General features: G+C 41.4%; 1 protein-coding gene across 2 annotated transcripts; it reads left to right on the top strand.

The window, feature by feature from the left end:
- Positions 1–7,550: 7,550 nt before the first annotated feature.
- ckbb (creatine kinase, brain b) lies at positions 7,551–14,778 on the top strand. 2 transcript variants are annotated; one of them, XM_076112159.1, is made up of 8 exons: positions 7,551–7,574; positions 8,150–8,300; positions 9,477–9,631; positions 11,494–11,626; positions 12,616–12,787; positions 12,863–12,986; positions 13,087–13,276; positions 14,600–14,778. In XM_076112159.1, exons 2-8 carry the CDS (start codon positions 8,195–8,197, stop codon positions 14,776–14,778), a joined length of 1,059 nt encoding a protein of 352 aa, XP_075968274.1. In that variant the 5' UTR covers positions 7,551–7,574; positions 8,150–8,194. The 2 variants fall into 2 exon arrangements, with proteins under 2 accessions (XP_075968274.1, XP_075968273.1); XM_076112158.1 differs by lacking the exon at positions 7,551–7,574 and having other exon boundaries at positions 8,108–8,300.
- Positions 14,779–15,695: the final 917 nt, after the last annotated feature.

Here is a 15,695-nt window from a genome sequence, read left to right as displayed (position 1 = left end):
ATTAATTTTTAAAGCGGCTGCTCACTTGACCGCAGTGTGTGTCTGCCGAACCCCTCGGCAGACACACACTGGTGGCAGACACAGGTAGTTTACATGTAAAGTCAATGCACAGACGCGAATGGTTGCGAATGACGCGAATTTCAACCGGGCTGCGCGAATGACGCTGGAAGCGGCCGTCATTCAGACGCAGTTGTGCGACTACGGAAAATATCGCTCTCAACGTTTTGGTGTCACCAAATCGTACCATACCCTCGTATTGCCAAGAAAGCCCTTGAGATACTCACACCGTTTGTTACAACGTATCTTTGTGAGCAATCCTTTTCGAGGATGGTGGACATGAAAACTAAGAAAAGGAACAGACTTTGCTGCGAAAATGATGAGAGTGGCACTTGCCAAGGTGAAGCCGCGCATTTCTGAACTTGTATCTGAAAGGCAACAGCAAAAGTCACATTGATTTGCAGTAAATATTCACTGAGTTATGTTTTTGTGTGAAATTCATGTTTTGTTGGTTTTGTTCTTTGCACACAGTGATTTTGTGTGCAACTGATGCATGGTTCATTTTGTGCACTAATAAAATATATACCTATGTTTTGAAGAAATCATATTTTATTTTTCCAATTACGAAGGGTTCGGTGAATGCACTGATGAAGCTCGCAGGGTTCAGTACCTCCAATAAGGTTAAGAACCACTGGTCTATGTGGAGGAAAGTTTTATTGAAACCAAACCAACCTCCGGACACAAAGCAGTCATGGCCGCCTGCTGCGGGTTGCCTGGTAACGAGTGAATGCTGCTTTGTTCAAACACACAAAACTTTATCTAAAATTCAGATCCACGAACAGAACCTCTGCAGACTTAATGAAGCAGTGACGTCATGTACAGTTGTATTATTTAAATATTCTGTTTAAAAAAATCTCACATCATATTAATCAATAAGATCAAAGGGATGCCCTGCCCACCACCTAGCTTTAAGTCACGGGATTGGACACTTGATTGACAGAGGAGCTCATTAAAGTACTTGGGACCAATCAGTGCCCTGGACACACATGGGCCCGCCCATCTCATTACCATACAGTAACAGACCCCTTAACACAACACGTACTAGCCCTTTAAATCACTCACTCATGTGACGTGTTCACGGTCTGTTCGTGAGGCGTTCACTGACCTGCTGCTGCTGCACGTGAACCAACCTCAGCCAATAGGAGGAGGGGGAGGCTGAGGAGGGCCGTGATTGGCTGTAGGCAGGAGTAGGGTGAGCTGACGTCACTGCTGCTGGGAACCACGTAGGTCTGGAGATACTAGGTTTATATACTGGGAGATACTAGGTTTATATACTGGGAGATACTAGGTTTATATACGGGGAGATACTAGGTTTATATACGGGGAGATACTAGGTTTATATACGGGGAGATACTAGGTTTATATACTGGGAGATACTAGGTTTATATACGGGGAGATACTAGGTTTATATACGGGGAGATACTAGGTTTATATACGGGGAGATACTAGGTTTATATACGGGGAGATACTAGGTTTATATACGGGGAGATACTAGGTTTATATACGGGGAGATACTAGGTTTATATACTGGGAGATACTAGGTTTATATAATAGGAGACACTAGGTTTATATACTGGGAGATACTAGGTTTATATAATAGGAGATACTAGGTTTATATACTTGGACATACTAGGTTTATATACTGGGAGTTATCAGGAGATACCAGGTGTCATGGTCGGTATAGATAGAAGTACACCCCCCCTTCACTGTGTTCGGTCATGAAGAAATGACAGAGGGGGGGGGGCTGAGTCGGGCTGCAGCCTCTCTTCAGGCTGATGGAGGATGGGGGAGGGGAGGAGGATCTGGTTTGTATTCAGCTCTCATCACCTGATGTCTTCATCTTCATATACACATATATATATATATTTATGTATATGTGTATATGTATTTAGTCCGTGAGGGTTTAGGGCTGTCCCACTGTCAGATCGTCAAGTGTTTTGAACCCTTTACGAACCCTTAGCCTAAGGGAATTACCCACAAATCATTGCAATGTGAAGTTAAACACGGGGTAACCAGTGGACGCATGGAGACGTAAAGAAAAAGGTAAACAAAGAGGACAGCTCACGTCTGTTCAGCCTGGAGTATTACATGTACTCAGAAACATTAAGGGTTAAAGATGGAACAAAAATAAACATGAAATCAGAGAATATTAGGGGGGACATTGGGTTTGGGCCTCTGTTCTCACCATCACTGTAGAACCAGCAGGTGGAGGTGTGTCAAGAGAGGGCAGGGCCTGTGATGATGTAATCAGTGACAATCACTGAAATACAGAAGCTCAGGAAGGAAAACACAACCTCAGAACCACCAGGAGTACATCCCAAGTCTCTTAATTGTCGTTTCCTCGATCCTCGCTTGAACCGGAAGTTGTTTCTGCGCCGCCATATTGACGGCCGTCCCAAAGCTCCAATGTAGCTCGGAGGAGCGAGGATGGAGGATGGACCTCGGAGGAGCCATGAGCGAGGAACCACGAGAACAGACTTCCAGGAAGTGTTTTAACGGCCGACACGCCCCCTCATTGTTCATCAATCATGTGATTGGACGCTGCAGCCGATCGGACTGACTGACTGAGTTTAACACCAGAGTGAAGACGGATCACAGATTAAACTCTAGTTTATATCTGATTAGGTTTCTGATTCAACATCTGGTTTAAATAAATGTTCATTGTAGTCTGAACAACAAAAGGCCCACAAACAACTTTCTACATTTATTATAAAGATTTGTGTTTTCATGATCTGATGTTTCCCTCAATAACTTTATTATGAATACAATTAAAGTCAGAGAGAGCTGAGAGACCAAACACTTTATACATCATTCCTGAGTGTTTGATGAGTTTTATCATTTAAGAGAAACAATAATCATATTCTGGGTTATTTAATAATGACGTCATAATCTGAATTTCTAAACGTACAGACGCAAATAATTCATAAATAAGACGATCGCATTCCGCCGGTAGAAATGGATCCTGAGCTTATAAACAGAACACAGGACACAGTTTGTTAAAGACTACAGAGAGAAACACCTCTACAGTGGTGATTACTGTGTGTCTTTATTAGTTATTAGTTACTGTTATTAAGTACAGTGATCATGTGAACAGACACAAACTTATCAAAAGTCTCTCCAGCTGTTAAAGCCGACTGACAGCTAATCAGCTGTGATCATCAACACCGTCATCAGAAACAGACGTCGCTTCACGTGACGCAACTGAGGAAACAACGTCTCATGACTCCTAAAACATATCTCCTCGTTTCCTCTCTCCTCGCATGGTTTCCTCCATGCATCCCTGGTGGGAGGGACTAAGACGCAAGGAAAGGACCCAAGTGAGGGAAACGGGGATGCAATTAAGAGACTTGAGAAGTACTCATATACTTGGGATGTACCCCTGGTGACCCTGAAGGAGGTCAAACAGGAACCTGAACCAGGTGATATCTCACGGCAACGCAACTAGATCCCGTTACAACTAGATCCAGTTACAGCAACTAGATCCAGTTAAAGCAACTACATCCAGTTAAAGCAACTAGATCCTGTTACAGCAACTAATCTGTACACACACAATCACACACACGCACACACACACACACACACACACACACACACACACACACACACACACACACACTCCTGTAAGTGATAAATAATTTAAAGCTGCAGTAGAAAGTGCTTTGTCACCATCAGGCCGCCCATCCCCCCCTCCGTGTTTCAGAGGGATTTACATTTAATCCAAGGTGTGATTGAACGATTTAAAGTGGGCGTGGTTTAGTGACAATACAGAGCTGTAGAGGTCGACCTTCAAACAGCTGTAACGACGACATCACTCTGTCCTACTGTTATTACAGACACCTGGAATAACCACAGACACTAGGCTGTCCTGCTGTTATTACAGACACTGGACTAACCACAGACACTAGGCTGTCCTACTGTTATTACAGACACCTGAAATAACGACAGACATTAGACTGTCCTGCTGTTATTACAGACACCTGGACTAACCACAGACACTAGACTGTCCTACTGTTATTACAGATACCTGGACTAACCACAGACACTAGACTGTCCTGCTGTTATTACAGACACCTGGACTAACCAGACACTAGGCTGTCCTGCTGTTATTACAGACACCTGGACTAACCACAGACACTAGACTGTCCTGCTGTTATTACAGACACCTGGACTAACCACAGACACTAGACTGTCCTGCTGTTATTACAGACACTGAACTCACCACAGACACTAGACTGTCCTGCTGTTATTACAGACACTAGATGTTGCTCAGAGGCACTGAGGCAGGAACTTACCCTGCAGAGAGAGAGACAGACAGAGAGAGAGAAACAGAGAGAGAGAGAGAGAGAGAGAGAGAGAGAGCGAGAGAGATAGAGAGACAGACAGAGAGAGAGAGACAGAGAGAGAGAGAGAGACAGGGAGAGAGAGAGAGAGAGATAGAGACAGAGAGACAGAGAGAGAGAGAGAGACAGGGAGAGAGAGAGAGAGAGATAGAGACAGAGAGACAGAGAGAGAGAGAGAGAGAGAGAGAGAGAGAGAGAGAGAGAGAGAGAGAGAGCATGTGACCTCCAGAGCCTCTCTGTCCAATGGAATGAATGGACTGTAAATAGGAGCCAATCAGGAGCGGGGGGCGGGTATAAAAGGCTGATAACCTCTTTAATCCGCAGCAGCAGCAGAACCAGATCCGCTTCAGACCGCTTCACATCAGACCTAACGAACAGGTAAGAACACCTCTAACCAATCACAGCTGATCAGATCATCGATGCTCCCGGTGGTCGGCTCATCACGCGGGAGGAGGCATCAGACACGTCAGAGGGTCTCAGAGAGCTGGGGGGTTAACGGGACAAAGGAGGCTGCAGGCAGACAGACAGGCTGCTCGTTGGATGTGTATCGGTTGTTTGCATGCCGCTGTGCTGCACAGAGCCTGTCTGTCTGCAGCCTGTCTGTCTGGTTGCATCCCAAAGACCTTGCAGTGCGTCCTGCAGGTGCTGCGCAGATTATTTTAACGCATCTGCGCTTTAATGCCCAGCTCCGAACTAAAGGCTCCTTAAATACAGCCTGACGTCATTGAATCATCTTTTTCTTTTCTCCATCAAACGAACTGCGCATGCTCAGGTCGGTTGTATTTCGATGTACTTTAACGGGATGATGACGGATTATGAACCCGTTGATCTGGGACCGGTTTGAAGGTGACCGAGCTCTGCAGGGTTAATCCCGGTCTCGTGCTGCGTCACTGATCCCCTCCAGGGGATCCCGATCCAGTCCGGGCCGAACCGGGTCATTTACCTGCAGAGGTTCTGATGCAGCAGCTGGTCTGAACCACAAACTAGATCCTGGATCAGTTCAGGGACACATTAAGATGAAGGTTAAATACACACACAGACACACACATTAACACACACACAGACACACACACACACACATTAACACACACAGACACACACACACACACACATTAACACACACATTAACACACACAGACACACACACACACACACATTAACACACACAGACAAACACACACACACAGACACACACAGACATTAACACACACAGACACATGCACGCACATTAACACACACACTTTTATTTTCATATTTTTAAATTGTGTGATGAAGATTGTTAATGAAAAATGCTAATAATATTATTTATGATGTTATTCATATTATTATTATTGGTAATACTATTATTATATCATTATTATTACCAATAGTATTATTATTCATAATAATACTGTCTAAATGTTTACATATTCAGTAGAATTAGTAATACAGTATTTAGCTGATTTTGTTTGTATAATTATATTTTATATACAAGATTTAACAAAGATTAACATTTCAATAACTTAAATATAAATCATAATATATCAGGGGGAATTGCATGTTAAGAAAACACAGTTGTTAGTTTTAATTTAAATCAACATTATGGGGAACAAATTTATTTTAATGGTCAAAACTCTTTTCCATAAAATAACTTAGTATTTATTCTCTGACTGCATCAAAAATCTGATGACGGATTTAAAACGACAGTTAAACAGTTAATAAACTCTTAATAAACGTACAGTTAAACGTTAATAAACTGTTCATCAACTCACAGTCAAACATTAATAAACTGTTATTAAACTCACAGTTAAATGTTAATAAACTGTTAATAAACTCACAGTTAAACGTTAATAAACGTACAGTTAAACGTTAATAAACTGTTAATAAACTCGCAGTTAAACGTTAATAAACTCACAGTTAAACGTTAATAAACATTAATAAACTGTTATTAAACTCAGTTAAATGTTAATAAACTCACAGTTAAACGTTAATAAACTGTTAATAAACTCACAGTTAAACGTTAATAAACTGTTAATAAACTTACAGTTAAACTGTTAATAAACTTACAGTTAAACGTTAATAAACTGTTATTAAACTCACAGTTAAACGTTAATAAACTGTTAATAAACTTACAGTTAAACGTTAATAAACTGTTAATAAACTTACAGATTAATGTTAATAAACTGTTAATAAACACAGTTAAACGTTAATAAACTGTTATTAAACTCACAGTTAAATGTTAATAAACTGTTATTAAACTCAGTTAAACGTTAATAAACTGTTAATAAACTTACAGTTAAACTGTTAATAAACTTACAGATAAATGTTAATAAACTGTTAATAAACACAGTTAAACGTTAATAAACTGTTATTAAACTCACAGTTAAACGTTAATAAACTGTTATTAAACTCAGTTAAACGTTAATAAACTGTTAATAAACTTACAGTTAAACTGTTAATAAACTTACAGATAAATGTTAATAAACTGTTAATAAACACAGTTAAACGTTAATAAACTGTTATTAAACTCACAGTTAAACGTTAATAAACTGTTATTAAACTCAGTTAAACGTTAATAAACTGTTAATAAACTTACAGTTAAACTGTTAATAAACTTACAGTTAAACGTTAATAAACTGTTATTAAACTCACAGTTAAACGTTAATAAACTGTTAATAAACTTACAGTTAAACGTTAATAAACTGTTAATAAACTTACAGATAAATGTTAATAAACTGTTAATAAACACAGTTAAACGTTAATAAACTGTTAATAAACTCAGTTAAACGTTAATAAACTGTTATTAAACTCAGTTAAACGTTAATAAACTGTTAATAAACTTACAGTTAAACTGTTAATAAACTTACAGTTAAACGTTAATAAACTGTTATTAAACTCACAGTTAAACGTTAATAAACTGTTAATAAACTCACCGTTAAACGTTAATAATCTGTTAATAAACTCACAGTTAAACGTTAATAAACTGTTAATAAACTTACAGTTAAATGTTAATAAACTGTTAATAAACTTACAGTTAAACGTTAATAAACTGTTATTAAACTCACCGTTAAACGTTAATAAACTGTTAATAAACTCACAGTTAAAACATTAATAAACTGTTAATAAACTCAGTTAAACGTTAATAAACTGTTAATAAACTCACAGTTAAACATTAATAAACTTACAGTTAAACTGTTAATAAACTTACAGTTAAACGTTAATAAACTGTTATTAAACTCACAGTTAAACGTTAATAAACTGTTAATAAACTTACAGTTAAATGTTAATAAACTGTTAATAAACTTACAGTTAAACGATAATAAACTGTTATTAAACTCACCGTTAAATGTTAATAAACTGTTAATAAACTCAGTTAAAACATTAATAAACTGTTAATAAACTCAGTTAAACGTTAATAAACTGTTAATAAACTCAGTTAAACATTAATAAACTTACAGTTAAACTGTTAATAAACTGTTATTAAACTCACAGTTAAACGTTAATAAACTGTTAATAAACTTACAGTTAAATGTTAATAAACTGTTAATAAACTTACAGTTAAATGTTAATAAACTGTTAATAAACTCAGTTAAACGTTAATAAACTGTTAAACTCACAGTTAAACGTTAATAAACTGTCAATAAACTGTTGAACTGAGTTATTCTGCCAATAAACTGACGTCAGAAGCTCATTCCTTTAAACTGTTCCCAGGTCAGCAGCCGGACGTCATCATGCCTTTCGGAAACACCCACAACAAACTGAAGATGAACTACTCGTCAGAGCAGGAGTACCCCGACCTCAGCCAGCACAACAACCACATGGCCAAGGTGCTCACACCTGAAATGTACGACAACCTGAGGGACAAGGAAACGCCCAGCGGGTTCACCTTGGACGACCTCATCCAGACCGGCGTGGACAACCCAGGTACCAAGTTACACTTCTGTAAACCAGGTAGCATCCTGGACCAGGTTCCATCAAACACAGACCAGGTAACCTCTTATCTACACCAGGTAACCTCTAATCTACACCGGTTAACCTCTAATCTACACCGGGTAACCTCTCATCTACACCGGGTAACCTCTCATCTACACCGGGTAACCTCTAATCTACACCGGGTAACCTCTCATCTACAACGGGTAACCTCTCATCTACACCGGGTAACCTCTAATCTACACCGGGCAACCTCTTATCTACACCAGGTAACCTCTTATCTCCACCAAGTAACCTCTTATCTACACCGGGTAACCTCTTATCTACACCAGGTAACCTCTTATCTACACCGGGTAACCTATTATCTACACCGGGTAACCTCTTATCTACACCGGGTAACCTCTTATCTACACCGGGTAACCTATTATCTACACCAGGTAACCCCCTCTTATCTACACCGGGTAACCTCTTATCTACACCGGGTAACCTCTCATCTACACCGGGTAACCTCTCATCTACACCGGGTAACCTCTCATCTACACCGGGTAACCTATTATCTACACCAGGTAACCTCTTATCTACACCAAGTAACCTCTTATCTACACCAAGTAACCTCTTATCTACACCAGGTAACCTCTTATCTACACCAAGTAACCTCTTATCTACACCAGGTAACCTCTTATCTACACCAGGTAACCTCTTATCTACACCGGGTAACCTCTTATCTACACCGGGTAACCTATTATCTACACCGGGTAACCTATTATCTACACCGGGTAACCTATTATCTACACCAGGTAACCTCTTATCTACACCAGGTAACCTCTTATCTACACCGGGTAACCTCTTATCTACACCGGGTAACCTCTTATCTACATCAGGTAACCCCTTATCTACACCAGGTAAGCCCTCACAGCCAGGTCTCCTTCACACAGAGAGATCGTGTTCCTTCAGCTGCAGCTTGATAACTTCTTAATTGGATTGACTCGTTACAATCAGGTTAATTTCTGCTCGTTAATTCCTCCACAGGGACGTTGTGAGTACTTCCTATCTGATCTCCTGAATCAAATCACTGAATAGAGAAAGCAAACACAGAAACAACCCGAGACCCGAGTCAGAAAGTTGGTGCTGAACAGGAAACGATCGATCGGCCATTTTGTGTCCCTGCAGGTCACCCGTTCATCATGACGGTGGGCTGTGTCGCCGGAGACGAGGAGACATACGAGGTCTTTAAGGAGCTGCTGGACCCGGTGATCGAAGACCGCCACGGAGGATACAAACCATCAGACAAACACAAGACCGACATGAACCATGACAACCTGCAGGTAAACAACAACAATAGAACCTGGGCCCCGTTCCTCGTACGTGGCTAACTGAGTTAGCCGGATACTTTTCAGGATAAGATTACATAAATCAGGCTTTTCGGTTCCACGAAGCAAGTTTGGCAAAATCACCATGGCAACACATCCATAAGCTTGAACCTGCTCCAGCGCAGGCTAACTGAAGGTAGCTGGATAAGCTGCCACTCCCCCGGAAAACATGGCAGCTCCTGTCATATACGGTAGTCTAATGCGCTTGCGCATATACCGGGGGTTATACGGGAGTTCCGGAAATGCATGTAAAGTGAGACACACGGTGATCCATTAAAGCAGCTGAGCAAACTAAGAAGCCTCTATTGCATTAATGTACAGCTCCCTTCATCAGAGATCCACTGATGAAGGAGGATATTAGTTAGATTAGCGTTTTATAGGGAGAGAGTTCTTCCACATCGCCAAGATCCGTCATCACATCATGATGACTTCCTATACGAGCGCTATCCATTCTGCCCACAAGGAGTCATTTATTTACAGACCTTCTGGAGCATACATTGAACACCACACGCTGCAGCCGAGCATTGATGTCTCACACACTGGATGCAGCCTTGAACTGTTCTGCGAGTGGTACATTGTTGTACAGTGTCTGCGATGCGGAGAACATGGGGAAAGCCGCTGCATGCCGTGCTGTTCGTAAAGTTTATTTGGCGCTTAATAAACTTATGGATGTGTTCATTACATTACCATGGCACATATTGTACTGACTCAGCATTCTGAATAATGTGTGTGTGTTAGTGTTTACTTGCTCCCATGTCCTCTTGATGGCTGCGTTGCATACATGAGGGTTAAAGCACTCATAATGATATGACAGTGTTATTAGTACACCAGCATATCATTACTGTAGAACATGATGAAGGTGGACTCATGATAAGAACAGAGAGAATCACACACTATTTCTGATGATGAATAATACACACACAGACTCACACACATATATTCAAACTGATAGTTCTATATGGTAATCTACACATACATGTATATACACATATATAGTACATGATACATGAGTGCATACAGTACATATATCCTCATATTAATGAGGATCAGTTAGATCCTCTTTGGGCTTGTTTTTATCTTATTCTGAAAGAGTTGAGATCATTATTGTCGCTATAGATCTCATTGGATGATGCATTCATTAAGCCTACTGCCAGCAGCTCATTTAAAGACATATCATCTGATTGATTGGGGTGATGAGGCATTAAAATGAGCCGATACATTTACAACACTTACGCATTTAACTTGTCTGTGATATTTTGCGTGCTTCTTGTCTAGCCCTCACAGCGGTGGAGGTGTTATATTTAGCTGTGATTATGGTCTTGAATTCCTCATATGCGTTCATGATCATCTCCTGCTCGTCAGCGGAGTAAAAAGAGGCTCTTTCTCTGACTTTATTTAACATTGTACTGTTAGAAAATCATGGTTTCGGTGATCGACGCTTCCCCCTTTTGAAGTAGGACGGGCACGCGCAATTATCCTGATCCTGATCGTCTGGTTCCAATTAACGAGACTGTTTGAGAGGATCAGCCTTGGAGAAACCGAGATAGCCTGACATCAATCATCGGGTTAATTTAGGCTGCTAACAGGACATTTGATCGACTTAGTTGAACCACGTACGAGGAACGGGGCCCTGAACAATGAAAACCTGCAAGTAAACAACAACAGACTGACCTGAACAATGAACAATTGGACGTAGAGTTAGTTCTGTTTAGTTGTTGGTCTCTACTGGTCTCTTCTGACCTATTCTGGTCTCTTGTGGTCTCTACTGGACTCTTCTGGTCTCTTCTGGTCTCTACTGATGGTCTACTGTGTTTCAGGGAGGAGACGATCTGGATCCAGACTACGTTCTGAGCTCCCGGGTCCGGACCGGTCGGAGTATCCGAGGCTTCTGTCTGCCGCCTCACTGCAGCCGCGGAGAACGCCGAGCCATCGAAAACCTCTCCCTGGAAAGTATGACATCACTTCCTGTTTCCTGCTCTTTAATGTGTGGAACCAGTTTTAAAACATAAAAAGTAGAAAGAGTGAAAACCAGTTAGAAGTTGTGATGAAGAGCTGAAACAGATACACTCTTAATCCGTCTTTATTGAGATGTTTACCCAGCATGCCTCAGTGATCCTCAGTGAGCGTGTCAGTAGGTGTTTTTACCCAGCATGCCTCAGTGATCCTGTGTTATATAACTCTGAGTTGAGCTGAGACTCTTAATGAGGATCTGAGACCTGCTTCACCTCCAAAGGAGACTAAAGAGAACCAGACCGGCTGAAACCAGCAGCACATTATCTATTGTTACAACCCGGCTCCAAGGCTGCAACATAAGGGAGCGAAGACGAGTGATAAAAGTAATAAATACACATTTATTTAAAGAATACAAGCTAAACTAACAACCAATCAACCAATCAACCCATCAAAACAAATAGAGCCATCAGGTCCTGGTTCATATGTGGGTTTAAAGACCCATCAGGTCCTGGTTCAGATGTGGGTTTATAGAGCCATCAGGTCTATATATATGTATATGTGTATATATATATGTATACATATGTGTGTATATATATATATATATACATATATATATATATATACACATATATACACATATGTATACATATGTGTATATATGTGTATATATATACATATATATATATATATACACATATACACACATATGTATACATATGTGTGTATATATATATATATATATACATATATATATATATATACACATATATACACATATGTATATATCCAATCAAAAACTGTCTAATTGTCTGAGCGATAGAGTTCAAAACGATAATAATGAATGATTGGTATTAATATAGATATTGATTCATTTACATTTAGCTGACCTTTGACTGAAGGGTCATAATGTAGTAAATGTCTGAAAAGGTGAATGTTGAACACCTGGACTCACCTGAGCTCCACCTTTGACCTGTGACCTCCTGCAGGTTTGGACATGCTGGACGGGGACTTAAAGGGGAAGTACTTCGCTCTGAAGAACATGACTGAGGAGGAGCAGCAGCAGCTGATCGATGACCACTTCCTGTTCGACAAGCCCGTCTCCCCTCTGCTGCTGGCGTCTGGCATGGCCCGCGACTGGCCCGACGGCCGCGGCATCTGGTGGGTACTCAGAACACCTGGACAGGTGACTCGCTCCGCGTCCCAGAGTCATTAACCCTCGTCTCTCGCCCGCAGGCACAACGACAACAAGACCTTCCTGGTGTGGGTGAACGAGGAGGATCACCTGCGAGTCATCAGCATGCAGAAGGGAGGCAACATGAAGGAGGTGTTCAACCGCTTCTGCACCGGACTCACCAAGGTGACACCTGAGCGCCCACTTCCTGTTTGCAGACCACCGGCATCACCGCCGCTCACCACCTGACCACCTGTCTCTCTCTCTCTCTCTCTCTCTCTGGCAGATCGAGAGCTTGTTTAAGGAGCGAGGTCACGAGTTCATGTGGAACGAACACCTGGGCTACGTCCTCACCTGTCCGTCCAACCTGGGGACGGGACTGAGGGCCGGAGTCCACGTGAAGCTGCCCAACGTCAGCAAGCACGACAAGTTCGGAGACATCCTGAAGAGGCTGAGGCTGCAGAAGAGGGGCACAGGTAAGAGACAGACAGGCGGAGAGACAGACAGGTAAGAGACAGACAGGCGGAGAGACAGATAGGTAAGAGACAGACAGGTGGAGAGACAGACAGGTGGAGAGACAGACAGGTAAGAGACAGACAGGTAAGAGACAGACAGGTGGAGAGACAGGTTGACTTTAGCCAGTGAGAGCTTGAGTTTCTGATCTGTGGACGATAGAAAGTACAAATTAAAGTAATTCTATATATGTACAGTTGTGTGAAAAAGTGTTTGCCCCCTTCCTGATTTCTTATTTTTTTGCATGTTTGTCACACTTAAATGTTTCAGATCATCAAACAAATTTAAATATTAGACAAAGATAACACAAGTAAACACAAAATGCAGTTTTTAAATGAAGGTTTTTATTATTAAGGGGGAAAAAAAATCCAAACCTACATGGCCCTGTGTGAAAAAGTGATTGCCCCCTAAACCTAATAACTGGTTGGGCCACCCTTAGCAGCAACAACTGCAATCAAGCGTTTGCGATAACTGGCAATGAGTCTTTTACAGCGCTGTAGAGGAATTTTGGCCCACTCATCTTTGCAGAATTGTTGTAATTCAGCCACATTGGAGGGTTTTCGAGCATGAACCGCCTTTTTAAGGTCATGCCACAGCATCTCAATCGGATTCAGGTCGGGACTTTGACTAGGCCACTCCAAAGTCTTCATTTTGTTTTTCTTAAGCCATTCAGAGGTGGACTTGCTGGTGTGTTTTTGTTTTTGTTTTTGTGTTTTGGTGGAGTCATGAACACTGACCTTAATTGAGGCAAGTGAGGCCTGCAGTTCTTTGGATGTTGTTCTGGGGTCTTTTGTGACCTCTTGGATGAGTCGTCGCTGCGCTCTTGGGGTAATTTTGGTCGGCCGGCCACTCCTGGGAAGGTTCACCACTGTTCCATGTTTTCGCCATTTGTGGATAATGGCTCTCACTGTGGTTCACTGGAGTCCCAAAGCTTTAGAAATGGCTTTGTAACCTTTTCCAGACAGATAGATCTCAATTACTTTGATAAACCACAGTTAATTTATGTTTTAACAGGGGGGGGGGGGCAATCACTTTTTCACACAGGGCCATGTAGGTTTGGATTTTTTTCCCCCTTAATAATAAAAACCTTCATTTAAAAACTGAATTTTGTGTTTACTTGTGTTATCTTTGTCTAACATTTAAATTTGTTTGATGATCTGAAACATTTAAGTGTGACAAACATGCAAAAAAATAAGAAATCAGGAAGGGGGCAAACACTTTTTCACACAACTGTATGTATGTATATATATATATCTCTGTGACATCACTTTCTGTCTGTGTGTAAGGGGGCGTGGACACGGCAGCAGTGGGCGGAGTCTTTGACATCTCCAATGCCGACCGTCTGGGCTTCTCTGAGGTGGAGCTGGTTCAGATGGTGGTGGACGGAGTCAACCTGCTGGTGGACATGGAGAAACGTCTGGAGGCTGGAGACAGCATCGATGACATCATACCTGAGCAGAAGTGACCTGTCACTGTGACCTCTGCCCCCCACCCCTCACTGTAACCAATCAGAAGCCGTCCTGAAGACGTTTAGAGCCGCTCAGCTAGACTTCACTTCTCCAACGTGAAGGATTTTCTGTTTCCTGTTGGACCCATCTAACACCTTAAATATCTAATAAAGTCTGTGTGGCCCCGACTAAACGCTGCTGTCTTCATTCTGCACAAAGTAAACGACACAAGTACTCATCATGCAGAAGAACATCTAGATATTACTGATGTATTCATGTGTTTATATACCTCTGAGATGTAGTACAGGAGGAGACAGTGAAGTACTAGTACCTTGACTGTGTACTAAGTACAGGAGGAGGAGAAGGTGAATATCTGCTGCCTCTGTCGAGCGGACATTGTCAGCCTCAAACGCATTAAAACGTATTCAAGAAATACAACTGGGGAGGCTCGACTGTCTTCACTGGCGTCCATGAATAGAGAAGGACTTCTTGCTGGAACTAAAACACACGGATGTACTGAACAACCGTGAGATTAAACTTTATTAACAAAGAAAGATGCACTGTCTTTAAATAGTGAACAGCAGCTCTGGTAAGTTAAATGCGTTTGTTTTTACATCTGCAGTAGCTTTAAGATGCTTGTTTATATATTATTTGTACAACTTGTTTTTATGAAGATTAGATTTTTGTTTGGTTTTATATGTGATAGGAACTATTGTTACGTCCAGTGTTGCTCTGGGGACACATTTAGTTGGTGCCAGTGTTGCCAAGTTGGCGACTTCCTCACTAAATCTGGCGACTTTCCAAAACCCTCATGGAGACAAATCTAGAGACTTCTCTGGTGTTGTGACTCAGACGTTAAAGCTCGTACGTTCTGCTCTGTGGTGAACGAGCAGCGGTGCTGCCGTGAGCTCCAAAGCTCTCACAGGTCAGTCTC

The sequence above is a fragment of the Anarhichas minor genome, unplaced genomic scaffold, assembly GCF_050575085.1.
Source record: "Anarhichas minor isolate MPS153535 unplaced genomic scaffold, ASM5057508v1 ptg000047l, whole genome shotgun sequence".
NCBI lineage: Eukaryota > Metazoa > Chordata > Actinopteri > Perciformes > Anarhichadidae > Anarhichas > Anarhichas minor.
This window is presented reverse-complemented; position numbering and strand designations above follow the sequence as displayed.

Coding starts and splice junctions, on each gene's coding strand:
- ckbb (XM_076112158.1), top strand. CDS start 8,108: ATGCCTTTCGGAAACACCCACAACAAACTGAAGATGAACTACTCGTCA. Junction 8,301..9,476: donor GACCGGCGTGGACAACCCAG/GTACCAAGTTAC, acceptor GTGTCCCTGCAG/GTCACCCGTTCATCATGACG. Junction 9,632..11,493: donor TGAACCATGACAACCTGCAG/GTAAACAACAAC, acceptor ACTGTGTTTCAG/GGAGGAGACGATCTGGATCC.